Source organism: Elgaria multicarinata, chromosome 15 (genome assembly GCF_023053635.1).
Source record: "Elgaria multicarinata webbii isolate HBS135686 ecotype San Diego chromosome 15, rElgMul1.1.pri, whole genome shotgun sequence".
Classification (NCBI taxonomy): domain Eukaryota; kingdom Metazoa; phylum Chordata; class Lepidosauria; order Squamata; family Anguidae; genus Elgaria; species Elgaria multicarinata.
In genome coordinates, this window is record NC_086185.1 from 2,632,939 (window position 1) to 2,657,958 (window position 25,020).

The following is a 25,020-nucleotide window of genomic DNA, read 5'->3' on the forward strand; positions in this document are numbered from 1 at the left end:
GGTGCAACTTAAAATGATGTTTTTAACCTTTAAAGTCCTAAATGGATTTCCACTAGGTTACCTGAACAACTCCTATGTACCTACCTGAACATTAAGTTCTCCCTCTGAGGCCCTTCTCTCTGTCCAGCTCAGCCCATGGTGAGGTTCTGAAAGGGTGGGTCCCAGGGAACCCTATGCAACCCCCCGCCCCCCATGATCCTGTCCATTCTGGAATGGTTCCTGACATCGTACATCCTCGTAGACTGGAAAGCGACCACCTCAGCCATTAGCTGGGCAACTAGCTCAATACAGATGGCTGCCATCTCTGCTGTCATCTGGCCTGAGGTCATGCCAAGGGGCCTTATCCAGCAGCCTTATTTATTTATTTATGACATTTATATACCGCCCCATAGCCGAAGCTCTGTGGGTGGTTTACAAAAGTTAAAAACAGTAAACATTATTTATTTATTTATTTATTTATTTATTTATTTATTTATTTATTACACTTATATACCGCACCCATAGCCAAAGCTCTCTGGGTGGTTTACAGAAATTCTAAAATTGAGATAAAAACAAGTATACAAAATTTAAAATGTTAAAACACAGAACATACACACATAAAGCAATAAACCGCTAAAAAACTAAACATCTGGGTGATTAAGATGTGCCGCCATATGCCTGGGCAAAGAGGAAAGTCTTAACCTGGCGCCGGAAAGATAGCAGCGTTGGCGCCAGGCAAGCCTCGTTCCATGGTCTGGGGGCCACCACCGAAAAGGCCCTGTCCCTCGTTGCCACACTCCGAGCCTCTCTCGGAGTAGGCACCCGGAGGAGGACCTTAGATGTTGAACGTAGTGACCGCGTGTATTCACGTCGGGAGAGGTGTTCCGTCAGGTATTGTGGTCCCAAGCTGTGTAAGGCTTTATAGGTCAAAACCAGCACCTTGAATTGGGCTCGGAAACATCCAGGCAGCCAGTGCAAGCGGACCAGAGCAGGTGTTATATGGTCAAACCTTCTGGTTCCCGAAATCAATCTGGCCGCTGCATTAAAAAAGTAACATTAAACCTTAAAAAAGTATACACAATTTAAAAACCACCAGAAACATAAAAACAACAGTGCAAAAACAAAACAGCGTCGACAGCCTTGGCCCTGGGAAACAGCACAGCTGCCCACTCTCAGTTCAACAAATAACGGAACTCTAGACATGGGCAAGAGAACAGTTGTGATGCAGCTCTACCTGCTTGATATACAATAGTCTCCTGCGTGTCCACTACAGTTTCTATGTCGCCTCTGTCCAAAAGGAGGGGTGATATCGACAGTCCCACGTCTGGCAGATGCAGGGTCCTCCTGCTTCCCAACATCTCCAATTGGGGAGGGGGAGGGGGAGGGGGCATTTGCTTCTTATGACGCCAGGCAGTGAAATCCTAGCCCTGCTCACTTGGAAGCCAGCCCCGTTTGGCCCAGTGGAGATTACTCCCTGGTAAGCCTGAGCTTCGGACTGCCGCCTTAGAGAGCCAAATGGATTTGATAGGCACCTCATAACTGCAAGAGTAATAATCTCTTGCATGCTGCAATCAGGGAATTGAGGGGAAAAGAGGAAATAGCAAGAAACCCTACAAGATAAATAATCTAAGATAAGGGAAGATTTCTCATTGTAAAAAAACCTTGGTGCTATCTGCAATCTCCAAAATGTTAACATTAGCTTGGGAATTAATCTGAGTGGTTTTTCTTCTTCTTCATGTAGTCGCTGTTGTGAACCATAATGAGCTCTTTAGCAGTGTAAATAAAAAGATCTAAAGATTCAATAAACTACCACGCTACAAAATGACAATCGTCTCGGGCAAGAGGGGCTCAGCGTTCGAACACATCGCGCAGCTGGAGACAAATGATTCTAGATAACATTGTAAATAACCTCTAAGCCTCCTCCTAATTAAACGGATGCTTCCTTTTCTCCTGGGCATTGAATATATGAACCAATTAAGAAAAAGATTATTTCTTCGTGCAGAGACCTATGCCAGCCCTCCTTAACGGGGAAGGAAACAATAACAATAACAGTAACAATAAAAAAGGTTTCCACAATGGAGACCAAAGTGATGTGTTGGGTCTACAATAATGAAGCATTTCAGCTTTAAGCAAATTTTGCACCTGTAACCTGGAGAAATATAGCCGTAGCACTTGAAAAATTACTTCGATGCTGCAGAGTGCCATGAAAATTTATCTTGGAGATGATTTTATTGCATGGTTACCCCAGCCAATTAAATCAATAAATCTTGACTGTCAGGGAGGTTGGCCCCATGCCAGGAAGAAATGAAATGCACAGAATCGGTAAATAAAAGGTTTCTGACAACTCATTCCAGGAATTATTTAGCAGCAGAGTCCTTAAGTTGTTGATCTTTATTTTTCCTCCTTTTTTGCACCCCCCCACTTTTCCCTTACAAAAAGAAAAGAAAACGCACATTGCTGCTGTCTGCAGCATTTATTGACATTCTTTCAGAGGAGTGATTATGTTAACCAACACAGAGGAACTCATTAAAAAAGGGGAAAAGAATAGGGGAAAGCAGGAATTTTTCTAGCTGATACATTACTCACCTATGAACCTAGGATAACAGGGACTTTGATGGGTTGCTCTCTGCTTGTCTTGGGATCTGGAGGCAGTAAGCCCTTGGTCCAGACTCTAGAGATGGCGTGGAAGGCAGCAAAGATATTAATGTCAGGTCCATCACAGGGCCCAAATATATCCTTTCAGAATTGACGATTAGAAGGGTTCTAGTCAGGGCTAGCCAAGGCCATGAATCTAGACTGAGAATGCGTGTTCTCCAGGCCAAGATCCCTGAGAGCAGCTGTTGAGGCAGGGCCAGCCCTCTCAGTAGACAGAGTGAGGTGACTGCCTTAGGCAGCAGATGCTGTGGGGCAGCAGTGCTAGTCTACTGGCTGTTCCCTCTGAACTCCCTGGCTGTTTCCTTCTGTTGGAGGAAGAGCTGTGTAGGCCACACAACCTCTCCTGGCCTGGGATAGAATCCCTGTAGGATTCTATTCCATCCCCTTTCAGCTGCCAGTCCAGCTAGCTTCTGTATGTGGGATGAAAAGAGGGCACCATCTTGTCCACATGAGGTGAAAATATGACTTGGGCTGGTTCTGTTTGAGGCAAAAGCCAGACTTCAGAAGACACTCGTCTGTTGAACAGTCAAGGTCAGAAGAACAACTCCCTCAGTCCGCTGCAGCTCTGCTCCCATAAGAACATCAGAAGAGCCCTGATGCTGGATCAGACCGAGGGTCCATCTAGTCCAGCACTCTGTTCACACGGTGGTCGACCAGCTGTTGACCAGGGACCCACAAGCAGGAGATGATCCAAAAAGGTTGCCTGCCCCTAAGTGACAGGATCTCAAGTGGCAGGGCTGGGGAGCACCCTTTTCTGCTGGAAGTACTGCCAGAACCAGCCAGGTTGGACAATCATGGACTAGATGGCTCAATGGACTGGCTCAGTACCAAGGCAGTTCCTGGCCTGGAGATTCATTGATGGCTGAACCATCACATGGACGTTGCTGCCAAAGCAAGTTGGGAGGTAGCAAAAACAAAAGAAAATACATGGAGGAAAAAATGGGTTGTGGGCCCCTCCTTGCTCTTGGACATTAAACATCACAGTGCAATTGGCAAGGGCAGCCCTCAGCTCCCTCAGCAGCAGGCATGCAGCTCACCCAGAGGACCGCAAGCCTGGATTTTTCCACCCTCGTTCCACTGATTTGCATCCCTGGCTAAACCCATTCAGCTTTTATAACATTTGTTGGCAACTTCCACTGCAGATAGTTCCCTGTCAGCCCATCAAGAACACACGGGGTGATTACTGTGAAATTAATGGGTTGAAGCTCAGTAAGAGCCTTTTTATTGAGTTCTTGCTTGACAGGCAGGGAAGGCAACACTGCCAGCAAGGGGGGGCAGAATCTCCCCTCCGTTACAAATCCGCATGGCCCACAGCAATGGATTCTGCCAGAACCAAGGGTGTGGCGGGCCGGCCATTACTCCTTCAAGCGAGCATAGAACATCTCTTGTCAAAACAGCATTGGTTCATGCATTGGGTTTCATGGCTTAAAAAGTTAATTGGGCAGCAGGTTTATTATTTATTTTCCAATACTTGCAACTCTGTACCTAGGGAGTAAACCCCATTAAACTTCGTGGGGAATCACTTCTGAGTAGACATGCATAGGATCACATAATTAGTTATCTAGACAATTATATAATTTCAGTACCCCTACAAAACTTGCAGTTGGCAATAGCAACACCATTTTAATCCATCTAGATAACATTGCTTATTGGGTGGATCAAAATATAATAAATAAATAAGTAACATAAGCCCACAATCTTTGGCCCCATGCAAGAAAGGATGACTCTTTTAAGGTGGTGGCAGTAGAGAGACACCATGACCAGCATTAAAAAAGGAAAAGAAAAGAAGGAAGGTTGCCGTTGTTTTCAGATTGATTGGTTTTACTCAGATACAAATGTAGGCAAATGGACAATGCAATCTCAAGTTGGTGATTGGGGAGGTCCATGGTGGAGGAGCTGCCCTTTCTTCATGCCATGCCTCCTCTGGAGCACCTCTCTTTAGAGAATGACTCAGAGTCCTTCAAGACAAACATTGTGGTGGAGCTCCATGTATTTCCCTGATAAAATAGCTTTTCTTCGGAACTCCCAGTGTTTCGTCTTCTTGTGGACCTCTATCACGTCTCCCCTTACCCTTTTGCCAAGCTAAACAATCCCAGCTGTTGTAACCTTCCCTCCTAGGGGAGATGCTCCAGCTCCTTGATCATTTTACTTGATCTTCTCTGGAGTTTTTCCAGCTCTACAATATCTTTTTTAAGGTGTGGTGACCAGAACTGTACACAGTATTCCACAGCAGGTTCCCAGCTGCCACTTGGCTCCTCTTCTCTCAGAATTGCCTCCATCAGCAGCCATTCAGCCTGGTGCATCAGAGAGAGAGAGAGAGAGAGAGAGAGAGAGAGAGAGAGAGAGAGAGAGAGAGAGAGAGAGAGAGAGAGGAGGTCCCCTCCATCAGCTCCATGGCCATTTGGTTGCTTCCACACTTCCTAGAACTGTCTAGGGCAATGGCTGGGGCTTCTAACTTTGCTTATTTTTCTCTTCCTTCCAGTGTCATGTCTATTAAGCTGCAAGCCATTATTTTCATGTGTGAGCTGCCTTCAGAAAGCTATCAGAGAGGTGGGTATTAAAGGCGGTAAACAAACAAACAAATTGTCCACCTCCATTTGAGCAAGAAAACACGAGAACCAAGTGAAAAGCAGACTTACAATGCAATCTGATTCACAACTTCTCAGATGTACACCCTAATGAGTACAACAAGACTTACTCCAAGGATTATGCTGGTTGGGGTTGATGGGAGTTATAGTCCAACACACCTGTCAGCCCCAGGTTAGAGAAGGCCAGAGGACTGCAGCCAAAAGAGATCAGTAATTGTTCCAAGGGGTGGCTAACTATAATATAAATTCAGGACTACAAACTAGATACATTTTCATAAAAATTTTATTTTCCTTTTTTTTTTAAATAATTCAATGCGCTGGCAGTATAATTAATCCCTCTATGAGAGACACAAATGTACCAGTTCGACCAATATTATTTTATACAGAGACGATTGTGTTTAAAAACAACAAACAACATTGAAAATGTTTGTACAGAAAAGTCTTACATTTTTTTTAAAAAAAGGAAAAGAAAGAAGATGTAAACATAAATGCATAATTGTGCAAACACATTGGAAATACAAAGAAAACAAGCAGGATACATTTTTTAAAAACTTTACATAGAAAAAAGAAGAAAAGAAAGCAAAACTTTAGAACTATACAGCATTTCAGTAATTGCTGGACATGTTAACAGTTACTGTACCTTGATCTGTACAAAAAACATCTTAACTTATACTTAAAACTTTACAGGAATAACATGCTTGTTCCAAACAAAGACACCTTGTGGAATTTTAGAGATGATATAACTGATGGTTTCCACACACAAAAAGGGCTATTTTGGGTGGAATGCAAGCTAAACCAGGGGTCGGGGGGGGGGAGTGGTTCTCCCCACAGTCAATTATAATCTAATTTAAGTGGTTAGATAATTAAAAGTGGAAAACAAGTCTGACTTTGGTTCTTTGGAGGACCATGAGCTCATCACATCGCTTTTCTTTCCAGTAACCAGAACGTAGCACGTACAATTGATCCAGGTGGCTGAAGTTACTTCTACAGACATATCCGCACAAAATCAAAATAACCCTTCATCCAAAATGTGAGCCTTTTTGTTTGGGTTTTTTTGGCAGTCATAGGAAACAGGTGCAAGAGTCTCACATTTAGCCAGACAAATCCCAACACCTCTCGAGGAAAAACAGAACCACTCCAAAGAGGAAGCTTCCCTTTGGTTTGCCCATAATTGCTTTTCCTGTGCCTTTATATTTCAAGCCTAGTGAGGTTCCAGGCTCTGTGTCATTCAAACAGAACTGACCCCTGCTCCTAAAGTCAGCCAAGGGTGACATGCCCTCACTCTGGGCCTGCATAAATTCGGATGATTTCAACGTGAGCTGAATAAAATACATGTGGTACAGCCCTCTTACGTGATTATACCTCCTTTGAATTCACATTACAAACTTACACGAAGAAAACATGCCATTTTGTAGACCATTGTTTTGTGTGGCAATGCTTTCAAACAAGTCACCCCTGGCCTTTGTCATGTATTTTGAGGCCATACATGCTCTGTTAGGGAGTTCATTCAGGTACGTGTGTGTGTGTGTGTGTGTGCGTGAGAGAGAGAGAGAGAGAGAGAGAGAGAGAGGATTACACCCATTGGTCCAACTCCTAGACACCATGTCTTCAGGGGTCCTGTACATGGAGGATAGGGAGTGTGGTCAGCAAACATGATCCTATCACCCCCCCCCCCACCTTCACTTGCACCTGATTGAGTAGTTGAACCAAACTACACTAGCAAGAGAGGACTATACCATCAATATCAGTATTAACTCTAGGCTCTCTACATAAATAGATCATTACATGTTGAAGCAGTACCTGGACTATATAACTTCAGGCTACTGGGTAGAGAATCACGATTGTGTGTGTTTTACCATATGTATGCATGTCTGTGAATAAATTTGATGTCACTGAGAAGGGCTCTAACCTTGCCTTTACAGGATTTGTCCCCCCACCCACCCCATTGGGAAAGCAATCAATCACACAGTCTTACCCACCTGCCTGAAGTCTAAGTGGTACAGTCCAGTAACAATTCTGCCACGTGTCACCATGTTTCCTTAGAGAGCCTCTAACTAAATAAAAGATGGAAATGCAGGAGCACAGAGCCTGCATCTTTATTGCAGACTACAAATTATGGGCTTTGAGAATACACCTCCCACCTTGGTGGTCTTTCCAAACCAGAGCAAGGACTTGGATTGTAATGGGAGAACGTTTACAACAGATTGGAAATAATTTTGCCACTTTTCAATGCAATGCGATTCCCACGCTTAGAGCTGGCTGATGTTTGAAACACAAGGCAATCAAAGGTCAGGGGTCTTTTTTAGCTACTCAGAAACAAGCCAAGTGCACAGATAGACATTTCACCATGGTTCCTTTTAGCAGAGGTCACATGTGAATCTCTGAAGCATTAAGAGGCAGCTTGGGCCATTTCATCTAGAACAAGTCCAGGGTCAAGAAATCAAGGGTTTAAAATTCACAGAGAAACAAATAGCACTTACCAGGGATGGCCCCCCAAATTCTGGTTTATTTACAACTTCTAAAAATCTTTAGATTTGTAACTGGAATCATCAAATTCTTAATGTGTTTATTTTCCTGTGATATCAAGGGACCTAACTAGGAGATCACACCTGGAAACAGAAATTTGTAATGTTGTGTTAACATTCTGTTTGGTCATTTGCTTTGCCTATAGCATAATTGTCGGCTTCACTCAATTGTTGGAATATCGGTTTGCAAACCAAAGCAAAGCAGCCTTTGTCTCTACATCTGGATCGACCTCACACAAGCCCCAGGGAAATGAATGAAATTTGCATAGTAGCAGAAGCGGTGCCAAAGCGAAGTCACAGTGGGCTTCAGGGATGGTGAGGCTGAAATGCTAAGATTGCTTATTTGGAAGTAAGCCCCCTTGAAATGAATGGGGTTTACTTCTAAGTATTACAATTGAGCTTGTTTGGCTGCTTGCACCACTGGGGAAGCTTAAAGCTGTGCTTGCTATTCAAACAGTCTGTACGGTATTGACAGAAAATAACGGTGGGTTCGCACATGCGTGTTCACCATTTTGTTGACTAGGACATCAAGTACTGACCTGCATGTGAGAATCAAGGTACACATGGTATGGAAGCTCCATGTAGGGAATGCCTGATAAATTTTTCTTTCTCAAAAACAAAAACAAAACACCTGCAAGGACATCTGGGAAGGAAGGGCCGTATGTTGGTTTTTTAAAAGCTCTTTGCCCCATACAAATTCCCCAACTTGAATTGCCCCCTGAAGCAGTTCTTAGGGAAAACCCTACATGCTTCAGGATTTGGATTGGGGCTGTGGTATGAAAGCAAAGGATTAATCCCCTGCCCCCCATGCTGTGGCCCCATTCCAAATTGCCCTCCCCCAAGCAACTGTTTATGTGAAAGAAAAGGACACTGTGAGCTCTAAACATAAGAAGAGCCCACAGAAAGAGCTTTTATATCCCCTCAACCCCCCACTTCCCTCCTATGGAGGCAGCTGCTACATTCAGTTGGGAATTGCCAAGGGCTCAAGTCAATGTCATGATGAGACCTTGAGCAATGTGAATGCAGCAGTGAATCACTCCTGGAGATACCAGCTGGTCAGGTCAGACCTTTGGTTTGGACCTGCTTCTGTTTCTATATGCAGCAATATAGGCAAGCTTTTGCATTGCACACACAGACTTCTTCATTAAGCAAAAGCAGACTGAACAGTTCTGATGAATAATAGTCCTGTGCAAATTCCAAAGCTTGCAGACATATGTGCACCAACCAAAGCTGGCCTTAAAAAGATACTGTATTACACGTCCATCTCAGCTCACATCTTGAAGTCGTCATCATCCTATTCCAATTTTTCTAATGCTCCTTTCCAAAACCGTAAGGCTGAATGTAACTTTACACAGTACTTTGATGTCATTTTTTTGCCTGCACAGATTACTTCCTTACGAGGCCTCCCCAATTTCATTGACATGGTCTATAGGTAAACATTTTGCACACTAATAAAGCTTTGGACATTTACCATCAGTGAGACAGAGTTGGCAAGAAACGGAAACTGTGCAATTCTGGGCTGTTTTTCTCCCCCCCGAGGCATATATTGGCAGAGCTTCAGAGCAAGACCTATATACTGTGACTGATTTACACTTCCACAATTGACAGAAACTGCCATTCATTCAAAGAAAAAGGTATGGGGGTGAAATCCACTTGGTTTAATGGGCAATAATTCAAAGTTGTAACCTTGGTCAATATTCCCAATGAGGTTTGCAGTAAGGTGAATAGGAACTTTCACTGGAGTCAGGCTGGGTTACAAGGTTGCCAACTTTCTTTTTTTAATGGTCTCTTCTCTTCTCCAGGGTGCTCATTCTCCAGGGTGGTCGTGGAGAGGAGTTCAAAAGCTTTCAATTCTGATTTCAATTAACTGCAGTTTATCTTGCATTTGAACCTTAAACTGTGGTTAAGCTTAACTGTGATTTAGAGAAGCAAGCCAATTTAAAAAATGTTGGCTTGAGATTGGTTTATTTCAATAAGCCATAGTTTAACCAAAGTTTCTCCAGGTTAATGATAAACTGCAATTAGTTAAAAATGGAAGTCAAAGCTTCTGATCTCTTCTTCACAACCATAGAGGAGGAAGAGAGGTGACATTGAAGTGGCTGAATCCATGGCTTGCAATGCTAAACCATCATTTTAACATTACGTCTGAATGAGGCCAAAGATTCAGCTCAGACATCACACTGAACCATGGTTTAGAACCAAAACCTTGGTTCAGTCTCCCAAATCATGCAAGCCATGGTTTAGAGCTACTGGTCTGCTTTTGTTTCCCTTCTGCAACTCAGACATACTGCCAAATCATAGTCAGCACAACCCACAGTTGGCAAATGCAGTTCAAACCATGCTTTGTGTTTGTGGTTTGCCAAACAACTGCAAAGCAGGATTTGTCAATTCTGACATTGTGCCAAACCACAGTTAGGCTTCCTCAACTACAGGTTGTGTGCACGCGTGTGCACATGCACATATTGGCCTGCTGTTAAAGACACAGAAGGGCTGTAAATAAAGATGACATCCCCAGTGAATGTACACTGCCAGAGTCTCACTTGGTGACAACCACTGAAGATGCAACTCTCTTGGGACAAACAAGACGAGCAACTAAGTCCCAGTCAAGGCCTCCACCCACACAACTGGTGCCTCCAGGCAACCTCCTCATAGCCTGACACTGACAGCTCTTCCAAGGATCAGAGTAGAGGGAGATTCCAGTCTCTGAACATCACACCTTGTGGGATGTCATGGCTTTTGCCAGAAGAATGTGTCATTGTAGTTGCAGTTCTGAGCTGCAATAATGCACCAGTAGGCATCGTCTTGGCCACCATCACAGCTGATATGTGCAGCACTGGAAGCCCCCTCCCCCTTTCCAAAGAAGCAGAAAGACGGCTCAAAGGGCCAGGAAGCCCCGTTCACTATTGCTTTCCCAAACGCTCTGCCCCATCGCTGCTCCTGACCCTTAATTTACTCATACAGCACTCTTGACGTCCTTGAAGACACCTGGGGTTTATGGCCGGAAGAAAAGAGATTGACTTATAAACATGGTATCTAAACAAATCACACCTGACAGACGTCCCCTCCCCCTCGCTGGTGTTTATCAATGAAATGTATGGAAGCTTTTGGAGCATTGGTTTATGTAAAAGAAAGAGAAGAACGAGCCAAACCAGGGCAGCCTGTCCTTTTCTTGCTAACTCCTCGTTTCCCCTTGCAACGTTAAGGAACTGTGAGCACCACCATGGAGAAGAGACTCACCAGAAGTGAGGCTAGTGACTAGCAGACTATGGACACTGCACAGTGGGAATTGGTGGAATGCCAGGCGTCTGTCTAAGTTCCCTCTCAGGGCAATGGATGACCCTGAAATCTGGAAGTAAAAGGTGCTGAGGATTTGGAAGCAGGATCCTGGGGTGGCTTTCAGCTTCCTCAACTCTGGGAAAGGGTCTACGAAACCCCCTATTTTGTGCTGGGCCTCAAACCGATTGCTGGGTGTACACATGGGTCGACAACGGCAACATCACGTGGTCACCTCTTTCTATGAATGCCATTGTGGATGTAACACCTCAGGAAGAATGTTCCTATCACCTCAGAAAAATGTTTCTTCTTCCATTGAGTCACTTCACACCTTCAGCTGCCTGTCATCGGAAGGCTCTTCACACCTTACCTTGAATGGGAGTATAAGGGCAGCAGGTTGGTGGTTCTGCCTCTCCTCCACGTGTGTTCATCATCACCTGGGAAAGAGGTTATGCTCTTTCCAAAGTCAACATGCGTAGGCTGTGTGAGCACAACTCAGGGTCCTTGAATAGGCAGGGTCACCAAGAACATGTACAAAGCCTCTGCATGTATGCTTTGTATGGGCCTAAGTGCATTCCCAGGTCACAACGAATTCATGCAGGGCCGAAGCAGGTATGATCTGACCATGCCCACACATTCCATGGAACATGTGAAGTGTCCTCAGGTGTAGAGTAATCAAGTGTAGACCTATCAAGAGATGTATGTGCATGTGTGAAGCATCCTTAAGAAACTGGCTATTGAAAAATTAGATAAGACTCCACTAATCTACCTTGGTAACAGATACGTGAAAACGGCTAAATTTAGAGAGAGGCATCCATTTACTACACATTACTGGCAAGAAAACCAACACTCCGATGTCATGGAATGTTTACAGATAACCCTTTAAAAAATGTCTTCTCTTACGATAGTATTTCAAGTCGTAAGTATCCTTTGTCGAGTACACAGAGGTCTAGGATTTCCACTCATATTAAACCAACAAGGAAGAACAACACACTTAATTGGACCAAACAGGTCAGTCAAAGTCAATTGGCAAAGGTCTAACAAAGAGGATAGAAAATTCTGGTTACTTTGACCCCTTCGTATTACTTTATATATAACAGCAACAACAACAACAACAACGACAATGTCTGTGTCTTCAGAAAATAATGATCTCCCTTATCGGTACAAATCGTTCTTGTGATCAGCTAAATCTGTGATTCCAAGTCAAGATTACTGACCATCATAAAGAACAAACAAAGATATGCTGGCTAGTATATGCCATACTGGGATGACTTGGTCCCAATCCAGAGATACATGGCAATTCTTGCAAAGCCCCAGATGATCAGCAAGAAAGGGGAAGCGGCTTCCTATACCAACGTCAACCTCCAATATGGGGATAGAGGGAGGGAGGGAGGCACAAGCAAAGCAGCAGATCTCTGGATCAGGGCCAGAAACACACAAGGGACTGTGGCTCCCAGATGCACAGATTCCTCTGTCCCCCCCCCCCCCCATTACAGCCTGAGCATACAGTTGTCGGGAATCTAGTTGTGAAACCTCTTTCTGTACGCACAATCTCCCTCTTGGGATGCTGGTGTTCTGGCATCATAGACCAGGCTAATATTATGCAGCACACTTCCCATTTTTGGCTACAGTTCTACAACCTTGTGGAGTGAAATGTTCTAGGATGTGGTTTTTTTTAAAAAAACAACAACCCACCTCTTATTAACAGACGTCAATATAACTTAAAAAAAAAATGCAAGAGGACATTTACCTTTAAAATGGGATCTGGGATCACTGTTTTTTTTTTAAAAAAAGTTGTCACACAGATGCAAGGCTTCTTTCAAACCCTAGCAGTGTGAGCCTTTGATATGCTAGCTACCAAGCATAAGAGGATATAGGATTATATAACAGAATGTAGCTACAATTAACTCTCCTCTTAATTATCTAATACATATGGAATATTATTCCAGAGAAATGTGACACACATGATATTTACATTGTCGTGGGATCAGTGTTTTTCCTGTCCCCACCACCCTCAGGTGAAATTTACAGTTAAAATTGTTGAGTCGCGAGGACACTGCAGTGGAATGTTATAAAGTTTATTAGTATAACAAATTAGTTTTGTTTTCAGGACCTGTGCTTTGCAAAACAATAAATAAAAACTGATGTTCATTGAATTAAAAAATAAAATAAAGAAAATGAATTAATGTGGGATGGTTAATAGCACAATCCTATACATTCCTACTCAGAAGTAAGTCCCATTGGGTTCCATGGAAGTTTCTCCCAGGTTATCATGTACAGGATTGCAGCCTAAGTTACTCACTTTTGTTCTGAACTGTTATGGAATATTTTGGTCCAAATTTATGAGACTCTTGATCCTTGTTTACTTCCTAGAAAAAGATATTTCAGTGCTCAAATTTTGTCTGGGAACATTACTGTCTGGTCTTCAAGCCCTTACCCATAACGTGTAGGGATTCTAATGTGGGGACTCTAAGTTTTTAGTGGTAAAAGAAATGCACTCTGTACCTGCTCAGGGATACTTTCAATGCTTCTTACTTCCTATGTTCCAGGGTACAACTCTGAAATTAAAAACAGATGTCGGGGCAGAGCGCTGGTGAATCCTGGCACATATTAAGTCTTGCTTATGAACCATGGATAGAAATATTAATGACGGTAGCATCCAGCCAGGCAGGCCTATTTGCCGCGCTGTGGGTGGAAAGAGGTGGTGTTGGAGAGTCCCCTAATCTCACAGCCCTCCATCTGTCACGGCCAGCAGTAGGGTCTCTACGCAGGAACCTCTTGCTGCTGAAAATGCAGGACGGCAGCCTAAATTATTCACAAATTTATGAAACCTATGATCTGTGCTTCCTTTCTAGGAAAACATATTTCAGAGCTCAAGACCTGTCTGGAAACACCATCCTCGCCATGTTCTAAAGTATCCCTTTAAAAGCTTTTGTAGATGGAGGTATCCTAGGCGCTCCAGCTCACAAAGCAGGAAGTGAAACACCAATTCCCACAGCAGCAGTGAGCACAGGTACACAGCTGTGTCGGCTGCACTGAGAACGGGATGGAGTGTTTACCACATTCATGCCAGTGTATGCTGCTGGGTTGTGCGGAGCGCGTGAGGGGGGGAGTTACAGGCTGGACCTGCACACTAGCCTTAGAGACCAGCGTGGGACAGAAGCCACGATACGTTCCGTTCATGCTCGCCTTTAAAAGACCAGCATGTAGGTGCAGCATAGTGGAGTCTCCACTTCCCAGTGGCCTCTTTTCCATTACTGTTTTCCAGTAGCCCCATTAGTCGATGCACCTATACTGATCCTTGTCCACTATGTGGATGGATGGAGACCAATTTGGACAGAAATTCCCCACCAATCTAGAATGGATACCATACCACCAGCTCTTCCCTGACCTCTTGGGATTAGAGGCATTCAGAGGAATCCTAAAGCACAGGCAGCTGGATGCTCTTCTACTAAAAATATGATTGCACAGACTAGAAGGGAGCTGGAAGGGGCTTAAAAACAGCATCGCGCTGGTCATGTTAAATGCACGACATAGAATGAAATGGCAAAACACTGTTGCTTAGGCAACTACGTAAGAATCTCCCCAAATCTCCCAAGTGATCTCACACTATATGGCTGTGTGTGTGTCTGTAATTGCATAAATGATGTTCAGTGTCCAAAATTGTGACCTCTGTTGGGAAATGGATCCAGAGCGACGCTGTGTGAACCACATGGTTTTAATCCAATGCTGAGTTGGATGGATTGAACTTCGACACGTTGGTTTCCAGGGAAGGGGTTTTCTCAGACGCGTCCTCAAAGATTTAAGACATTTTCCCAAGAGTTGATATCTTCAACAAAGTGCAATACTGCAGGGAATCTACCATTCCATAAAGCACGTTATGGATGGCGAGCGTGGCGGGATCCGGGGAAAGCAAGGCAAAGAAGAGGATCCAGAATGATTCAACGGTATGAACACACGCCCTGCTCCGGGGCCGTGTTTTCCTCCCCCATTGATGGCGAGTTCCACTTCTAACAGATAAGATATTTTTGTTTTGTTTTAAAGAGGAAAAAGAAGGCAATAAAATTAAACTCTATGAATACAGTCCTGGAAAAGAGTGGCTTTCCATCAGTGATCACCTGTGCGCCGGCGGAGGTAAGAGGATGGAGTTGTGATAAACAGGATGGCCGTCACTACAACAAGTGCGCTTCAACGCGAAGCCAGTGGAGTCCTTGCCGAACATAATGGACTAGATTGGTCATACTGCTGTGTTGTGTTAATGGACCCATCACCAAGTCGAGGTCTACAAAGAACTCTGCAAAATAGGAAGTGGGGTTATTTTCCACCTTTTTCGAGGACCTCGGTGTACAAAGGCATTCACAAGGTATACTAATTTGCTTTAGCTTACTAATTTTCTAATTAGCTGCTTAACTATTTTTTTAAACTATAGCTCCAACTGGCTTACAACATTTCTTCTTCTTCTTCTTCTTCTTCTTCTTCTACTACTACTACTACTACTACTACTACTACTTCTACTACTACTACTACTACTACTACTAGACATCCAATAACATTATTAAAATCTCCACACACCATTTCCCTAGCTTGAGCAAGGAAATAAAGTGATGCAACATAATCCTATGCATATTGACTCAGAAGTTAGTCTTAGTTGGTTTAATAAGAGTTACTTTCAAGTAAGTATCCATAGGTTTGCTCTTCAGAAATGTAAAAATAGATATAAAAAATTATCCGTATTAAGATTATTGATAATCATTGTTTCCTAAAGCCTAAGGAACTAGTTTTATAGGTGAATAATAAATACTACTACTGTTACTACTACTGCTGTTACTAATTGAATATTTATTATTATTATTATTATTATTATTATTATTATTATTATTTATTTATATAGCACCATCAATGTACATGGTGCTGTACAGATAACACAGTAAATAGCAAGACCCTGCCGCGTATGGGCTTTGTCATTTTCTCTGAACCTTATGAAGTGACAGACTAACTCTGCAAAGTTTTTCCTTCATCAGCTGAGCCCTCCCCCCCCCCCCCCATTTTACAAATGTGCAATTGTGTTTTTTTGGGAATGGGAACTGGTAGGAGATGGCTGCCTTGTGGTTGGGGCGCTGTGTAAGGGTGAACCCCCTTTGCTGGGGGACCAAAACTGCCTTAAAATGGGGCAAAGATTTTCAAAGGGGTTTCTGAACGTTCCTGTTTGGAGATCATCCTTGTTACTGACAAAGGCAACTGTCAATAGGAAACGTAGTAAAATTTAAATTGTACAGTCTAAAGGTACATCTGTATTTGGCAACTAATGAAGGTTGAAAGAACGTTTGAAACAGAACGTTACTTCCAAAACATCCACATCTATTTCAAATATCAGTTGTGATTTGCAGAACTGGGTGGGTTGTACCCTTAAGGACTCACTAAGTAATTGGTTCCATAGAGCAGTACAACAATGGAACCAGTGACCTAGGGAGGTTGTGGGCTCTCGCACACTAGAGGCCTTCAAGAGGCAGCTGGACAAGCATCTGTCAGGGATGCTTTGAGGTGGATTCCTGCATTGAGCAGGGGGTTGGACTCGATGGCCTTGTAGGACCCTTCCAACTTGGCTATTCTATGATTCCATGACTCCTGAGACTAGGCTTATTTGAGCAACAAAAGAGACTATAATACTTTGCCAAAGAGAGAGAGAGAGGGAGAGAGAGGGAGGGAGGGAGAGAAATGCAAATGGGAATTTCAGCAGCTGATTCTCTCTGCACTTAGCTTTAGGAATAATAATAGCTGGGTTTGTTTTCTTTCTGCTGGTTGAGCACCTGAGCTACTTTGACTCAATTCCAGGCAGAACATTTAACAAATCCACAATCCACAGAACTAATCACAAGATTATCTCTGTATTTAGCCAAATGGCATCCATTTGTTTGTTTTGTTAAGAATGGATCACATGTCATGTAACCTCCTGTAAAATATGCGTTTTACTGGTCTAACTAATAGCTCTCTTCTATTATTCTTTTTCTCCTTTATTGTTTCTAATGAAAAAAACAAAACCTAGTTCATCAATGATATGAAATCTTATGCATTTAGAACTACTGCCATCTCTGATTTTTTGGGACATGAAATCTTATTCATGCTGTTTATCAAATAAACATGAAGAATTAAAGGAAGATGATCTCCATATTGTTTTCTGGCCAGACTGGCAGGGGTGAGATGTCCAAATACTTGAAAAATAGAATGCATTAATGGTGGGTGGGTGGGAGGAGAAATAAGGATACGTAAAGGTATGTTTTCTATCCTAGGTACCCATGCTGGGGAGCTTGGCCAATTGTAACCTGTGTAACATTTTAAAACTGATCCATCAAAAGCATGACGTTGCCGCTGCATGGCCTCCGTTTTTGGCCTTTGAACCATCTTGGATGTTTGTAGGTTTCAATTGGGATGGGGGTGGGGAATTGCTCTGGTGGGATTGAATAAGAACATTTTCATGAAGGTGACATGCAATCCTTATATTAGTAACGTTGAATGCAGCCTGATACCTAATACCTAGTCAGACCAGTGGCTCATCAAACTCAGCATTGTCTACCTTAGGCCCAGGGGGCAAATGCAGCCCTCAGGAGCCCCCCAGAGATCCATGACCCCTTCTTCTGACACTCCCCCCCAATCATTTGATGCATTCCTGTCTTTTGTGCAGTTCTTCCCCATTCTAAAAAGCCGAATGCTTAGTTTCTAGCTGTTAAAAGCTTTAAGCTATATTATGCTGGTATTTGTTTGTATTTTAGCTCCACCCACTTGCCATTGGCCCTGCCCACCACTGGGGCTGGCTCCCCAAGCGCTTCCATGGAATTGAATGTGGCCCTCGGGCTACAGAGGCTTCCGAAGCTTGGCCTACACTGATTAGCAGTGGCTCCTCAGGATTTCAGATAGGGGTCATTCCCAGCCCTAGCTGGAGATGCCAGGAATTGAACCTTTGACCTTCTGTATGAAAGAAAAAGGCTCTACCACTGAGCAATGGATACTCTTAATCCTAAATCAGAGCCATCTAGCTCTGTATTGTCTACACTGACCGGCAGCACCTCTGAAGTTTAAGAAAGCCCTATGATGGGATTGGACCTGTGCTCTTTTGCATGTACAGCATGTGCTGTACCACTGTGCTATGATCCCTCCCCTCAGAATTAAGGAAGAGTCCAGTCCTGAATGAAGGGCTGATTTAAATAGGAGCACACAAAGTTGACTTATGTTGTCTGACCATTGGTCTACCCAACCAGTAATGTCAAGACTGATTGGCAGCAGCTTTCCATGGTCTCAGACAGGAGTCTTCTCCAGTCCTACCTGGAGATGTCAGGGACTAATCCTGGGACCTCCTGTGCTCCATCACTGAGCTACAGTTATGCAACTGCTTTCAAAGAAGTATCATAAGAACATCAGAAGAGCCCTGAGGCTGGATCAGATCAAGGGTCCATTTAGTCCAGCATTCTGTTCACACACGTGTTTTTGATGGTTTTTAAATTTTGTATATTTTTAATGTTTACTGTTTTTAGCTTTTGTGAACCACCCAGAGAGCTTCGGCTGTGGGGCGGTATATAAGTGTAATTAATTAAATAAATAAATAATACAGTGGCCAACCAGCTGCCCATGGGAAACCCACAAGCAGGACACGGGTGCCACAGCGCCTATGTTTTGTTCACCTACATGTATCAGCATCAACAGTGCTGAAGAGTCAGCTTTGAACTGAAACCACGAGATGAGTCACAGACGTGAGTGCTTGCTTGCTTGCCATCTACATGTGGCAAACAGAAGGCCAGGATTTTCAACAGATTTGTAGTAAGTAACATCTCAACGTGAATGCCTGGATGATTGTAGATGTATTCCCCCCCACCCTCAGCTAACTTTTTAAAAAGTCAACTTTTATTGCAGCTGTTGAGTGAAAAAGCCCAAAGCTGGGATGTCACTCAGAGGCTAAAATGTGGGCCTCTTTTGTTCCACTCCCACCCTATGGTCCTCGTAACCCAGCTTAATTTTGTTTCTAAGACTCCTTTGTACACTGTTTTTTCCCAACTTGCTGCCTACGATTAAACACACATCACACGACTGTTTATGACTTCTAGGGCTGCAGCATTCGGTTGATTAGATCAATAGATTAAAAATGTTAGGAAGCAGATTTAATTTTTGTTTTTTTAGAAGTACTTGAGAGAAGCACTTAGAAAATCTCCAGATGGAAAGCATCATATAAGAAGCGGCATGCCTCCCTGTCTGAGATCAGAAACAGGAATGCCTCTTCTCAGTTTATATCTGCTGTCATCTAAAGGAAACTGACTTTCTGTGACTCCTGTTTCCGTGGGATCATGACTCGCACATTGAGAAAGAATGTAGAAACCAACAACCAATCAAGATGTACATCAATCAATCAATCAATCTATCAATCAGCATGTACTCTTTGCCTGCAAAGATTAGACTTCATGTCTGGCCATAACCGGACAGAGAGCAATTGAAATTCTCAGTCTTTAGAGCAGAGAAAGCATAAAAAAGGGTACCTTTGTTCTCTTTTGTCAGCTTGTCAGCCATATCCCAGTGCTCATAGCTTCGCAGAACGTTGTTGGTGATGTTGACGTGGCTGGCGGCCATGTGGTGAATGCGCTGGGGAATGGTTATGGTCCCTGCTGAGGAGGACCCTGCAGTGCCTGTGGTATTCCCAACTGAACTGATGGGTGATGGGCTCAGAGACATGGGGGATGGCGTTTCTGTGCTCCTGGGAAAAGGGGAAGAAGTTGAAGTTCCATATTGGGAGAACATGCTAATTGTTCATTCAGACATTGCACAGCTTGCGGTTGTAAAGCCTGGCATGACTTACAGCAGAGTTGCTTTATATAGAGAAAGTGCGGCAACACAGCATTTAGTATTGGAGGAAAGAAATGTGGATCATTCTAGGCACCACTACCAAACTACAATTCCCAGGATTTTTTTGGGAGAAGCCACACCAGTGAAATTGGGATACAAATCCTTGTAAGCATATAGTGTAGATATGCCCTTTGTTTCTCTGGACCTCTTTCAATGTAGCAAGGTCTATATAAGAACATAAGAAGAGCCGTGCTGGATCAGACCGAGGGTCCATCTAGTCCAGCGTTCTGTTCTCACAGTGGCCAACCAGCTGTCAGCCAGGGACCCACAAGCAGGATGTGTTGCAGTCTACGTTCTAAAATAGTCATTTTCACACCTGAATGAATGTCAGTTGTGCACATAGGAATGTATGGATCTGCCTTAGACTAATTAGGTCCACCTAGCTCAGTACTGTCTGTCAGTGGGGGCCAATGGCTAAAGGAGAGTTCTGAGTGGTTTTGACTGAAACCTGGATTCACGGCCCCACTGACATTAGAGCCAACAGCCTCCACTGGTGTCTACATAGGGTTTCAGGCAAAGTTCCAGAGAAAGAACAACCACCTGTCAGGGATGCTTTAAGGTGGATTCCTGCACTGAGCAGGGGGTTGGACTTGATGGCCTTGTAGGCCCCTTCCAGCTCTACGATTCTATGAACTTTGGTAACTGAGAATGACTGAAACTAATAATTAAAAAAAAAAACATTTTAATTTCCCCCTTCACACTGTGAACATTATTTTCAGACAACTAAATTAAAAAACACACAGCTATGCAATATATTCTCAGCTTCCAAGATTCCCAATGGAAACCCATCATGAGCCCCTAAGGCTGTGACTAATTTGCATATTTTATTAGCATCATTCCAGTGCTTGACAATTAATCTGCTGGATAATCCGTCAGCTATTTTCCCCACTCCAAATTGAGTAATTAGTGTTTCTACTGCTTGTGTTCAAAAATAATGAGCCTCCCCAAAGAAGCAGTCTACCCCTCAAGGTTGTTGTGAAACCTAATAGGATTAAAGCTATATTATTAATACATTCATTAATTGTTGAGCCTCGTGTGGCGCAGAGCGGTAAAGCAGCAGTTTCTGCAGCTGAAACTCTCCCCACGGCCTGAGTTCGATCCCAGCGGAAGCTGGGTCGACGACTCAGCCTACCATCCTCCCGAGGTCGGTAAAATGAGTACCCACTTAGCTGGGGGAAAGGTAATAACGGCCGGGGAAGGCAACGGCAAACCACCCAGCTATAAGGCCTGCCAAGAAAACATCAGCGAAAGCAGACGTTCCTCTAGGAGTCAGCAATGACTCAAGTGCTTTGCACGAGAGGTTCCTTTCCTTCCCCCCCCCCATTAATTTTTACACTAAGGGTCAAACTGCAAGTTACAATAGATATGTTGGGCACAGCTCCATATGTGTTGCTTGCTTACTCAGAAGTAAGCATGGGACTCCTGGTATGGATTGGGACTGCAACACAAAGGTTGAATGGGTTCCTTTTCCTATCATGACTCCCTGAATCTCCCCTGCGTAACAGTTAGAGATACCCCAAAAATCAAGCTTCCATTCATGCCAAAGGGAGGTGATTTTTTTGTTTTACTGTCTCTAACTGTTGTTTCTTGGAACTTGGAATTGTTGTAGATCGCAAGCTGAATATGAGCCAACAGTGCGATATGGCTGCAAGAAAGGCCAATGCTATTTTGGGCTGCATTAATAGAAGTATAGCTTCCAAATCACGTGAGGTACTGGTTCCTCTCTATTCGGCCCTGGTTAGGCCTCATCTAGAGTATTGCGTCCAGTTCTGGGCTCCACAATTCAAGAAGGACGCAGACAAGCTGGAGCGTGTTCAGAAGAGGGCAGCCAGGATGATCAGGGGTCTGGAAACAAAGCCCTATGAAGAGAGACTGAAAGAACTGGGCATGTTTAGCCTGGAGAAGAGAAGATGGAGGGCAGACATGATAGCACTCTTCAAATGCTTAAAAGGTTGTCACACAGAGGAGGGCTAGGATCTCTTCTCGATCCTCCCAGAGTGCAGGACACGGAATAATGGGCTCAAGTTAAAGGAAGCCGGATTCCAGCTGGACATCAGGAAAAACTTCCTGACTGTTAGAGCAGTACGACAATGGAATCAGTTACCTAGGGAGGTTGTGGGCTCTTCCACACTAGAGGCCTTCAAGAGGCAGCTGGACAGCCATCTGTCAGGGATGCTTTAGGGTGGATTCCTGCCTTGAGCAGGGGGTTGGACTCGATGGCCTTGTAGGCCCCTTCCAACTCTGCTATTCTATGATTCTATGTGTATGTGTGTTATGGCTGGGGAGGGAAGGGTTAAATCTCCACTCCCCATAGGCTATGGTCCCAACCTGAATCAGCCCCATACTGACCCCTAAGTAAAGCACACATACCCAGGGAGCTGTATGCAATGGTATTAAAAATAACATTTATTTATTTATTTATTTATTTATTATAGCACTTTTATCCTGCCCTTTAGCCAAAAAGGCTCTCAAGGCGGCTTACAAAAATATTTCTTAAGACAGTTCCTGCCTACAGGCTTACAATCTAAAAAAACATGACACAAAAGGAAAGGCGGTTGGGAGGGAGGAGGAAAACATGCAGCTGGACCTTAAGGCTGCAATGCAGCGCGCATAGCTTCCTGGGAGTAAGCCCTCTTGAATATAACAGACTCACTTCAGAGTAAATATGCATTAGAGCGCACTAGCCAAATCTATAACAATGGTGTAAGTGAAGGGCTCTGTAGTTGTTATTTACACACAATGGCAAATATTAATTGTTTCATTTCCGCAGGGACACGGAATAATGGGCTGAAGTTACAGGAAGCCGGATTCCAGCTGGACATCAGGAAAAACTTCCTGACTGTTAGAGCAGTACAACAATGGAACCAGTTACCTAGGGAGGTTGTGGGCTCTCCCACACTGGAGGCCTTCAAGAGGCAGCTGGACAACCATCTGTCAGGGATGCTTTAGGGTGGATTCCTGCATTGAGCAGGGGGTTGGACTCGATGGCCTTGTAGGCCCCTTCCAGCTCTGCTATTCTATGATTCTATGACCTGGCCAGTTATATATTCAGTTGAATCCAAAACAAGGAATGGACTTGCCTTTAGTTAAAGGGTGGAATTTGCAACCACAAGATGACATGCTTTGAAAAGGGAATTAGATGAATTTATGGAGGACAAGGGTTATCGATAAGTCTATCAGGAAGGATAAGGTTACATAATCATGATGGCTTTATACGATCAGCAGCAGGCCTACTGAATACCAGTTGCTTACAAACCACAGTGGGAGAGGTTGTATTATCTATTATCTTCTATCTGTCATCTATCTATCTATATCAATCAGCCATTTTGCAAGGGAACAATAGAAATAAATGCGTCTCATAGCTATAATGATTTTCCAACTAGCTGGGACGGAACACTCAGTGTGCATTATTGGCTTGCCTTTGGTGGAAAGAGCAATCACAACTTGCTCCCCAATCCAGCCCACCGCCCCTTATAAACGGTGCACTGCTCTTGAAGGCTCCCTGTGGGTTGATAGCGCACACAGGGGAGGATTATGAATACTCCTATAGAAGTCTTTAAGAACAGCCATTCAGGCTTGTTTCTATCTGGATCTAGTTCATCCAGGCAGTATTTGATAAGAAGCTGTTCTTTAAGTTACCTACTTAGCGCTGTGCTAATGCTCTCGTATGGATTTTCTTTTAATTCTAACACCAGCAATTATAAAACATCTGCTGGCTGAGAGCAGTTGCTGCAGAGCTGCCCATTGCTGTGTAATGCCTGGAAGGAGAAGTCGGGCAAATTCCAGTTTCTGGTAACATGATTAACTCCCTTGGCTAAAATACTGGGGGCTGATAGAGAATCACAAACATCAGTGTCATACTGACTTGAATTCAGCCATCCCGACCCTGTTATCGGTCAGATAGGCAGCTTTCTGGTACCGCTTCCTCCCAAAGAATCCTGGGAAGTGGAATTTGGTGTCAGGGTACTGAGATGTTTTGGTTAGAGATTTAACACTCCCAGCTATACACCCCAAGTTTCCCCAGGAAGAGGGAATCAGGGTTAAAAACGGAACTGAACTGTTAAACTGCAGAGAACCAGGGTTACAATGGGCATGTGCCCCCCTTTTTTTTATAGAGGACAGTCCTCTGTTTAAGGGTGATCTGGTGAAAAACAAAGCAGATCCACAAATCCGTGATCTAGCAGGTAGGGGTTTCCATCTACACTGGGAGGCCATTTTTGGCGACATTCTGTGGGCAAAACAAACAGTTTGTCTAGCTTTTATTTGCAGCTGCAGCCAGGTTCAGGCAGGTCACTATAATTGTGTGACTCATTGAGAAATTGTGTATCGAGGCTTGGAGTTGTGCAAACTCCACTATTTGTGCAAACTACAACTTTGCTGCACCTGGAGAAATCTCCAACAGCCGAGGAGAGCTGGGACATGGTGAGTTGGGACCTGGATGTGTTTTGAGGTATTCTTCTGGGATAGTTCAAGGCAGGCAATCCATTCATAAATTATGATGAACAGGATGGCTTCTGATATGGGAACAGTAGTTGCATGAATTGCGTGGCAATCAGAAGCATTATTTCTGACCTCCGGGGGAGAATCCAATGGAGTACTTATGCCCTGCCAATTCTGTTCCACCGCTTGCACAATGGCAATTTAGCACTTCTGGGACAGCCCCAAACTAGTGCAAACACTCATTTCTGGAAGGAGGCAGATCAGTGGAGCTCCCATAACGGATCTCCACTGAGCTGCCTCTTTGCAGAAACAAGCATTTCTGCTCATTTTGGTAATTCCCTTAGGAAGCAATAAATGGTGTGTCTCGCTCATGCAGTGGAACTGGCTGGACCCACCACTTGTGGAAGGGAACTGGTGGAGCACAAGGGAATCGGCAGGGCGTAAGACTCTGCCCCTGGAAATCCAGACACGCTGGGGCTTTAGCATTTGTAGCTTCACTGATGGACCCAAGAGTTGATCAAGACTAGTGTAAGACCGTTGACACTAATGAAATGCTCATGAGATCCCTGACATCTGAGTTGCACCACAATCCCTACAGTACAGTAGAAAAGGCAGAGTGACTTGCAAAGCCCTCCACATCAAGTTTAATGATGGAGGGCTTGACGTTAGATGGCCGA

General features: G+C 43.9%; 1 protein-coding gene across 1 annotated transcript in view; it reads right to left on the reverse strand.

Annotated features, from left to right (window-relative positions):
• Window positions 1–14,269: 14,269 nt before the first annotated feature.
• AFF2 (ALF transcription elongation factor 2) overlaps window positions 14,270–25,020 on the reverse strand; it is a 392,460-nt gene continuing 381,709 nt past the window's right edge. Inside the window, exons 20-21 of the mRNA XM_063141604.1 lie at window positions 19,540–19,754; window positions 14,270–15,314 (exon numbers count right to left, since the gene is read on the reverse strand). Coding sequence (XP_062997674.1) covers window positions 15,193–15,314; window positions 19,540–19,754 — 337 coding nt within the window. The 3' untranslated portion in view covers window positions 14,270–15,192. The remainder of the gene's footprint in view (window positions 15,315–19,539; window positions 19,755–25,020) is intronic.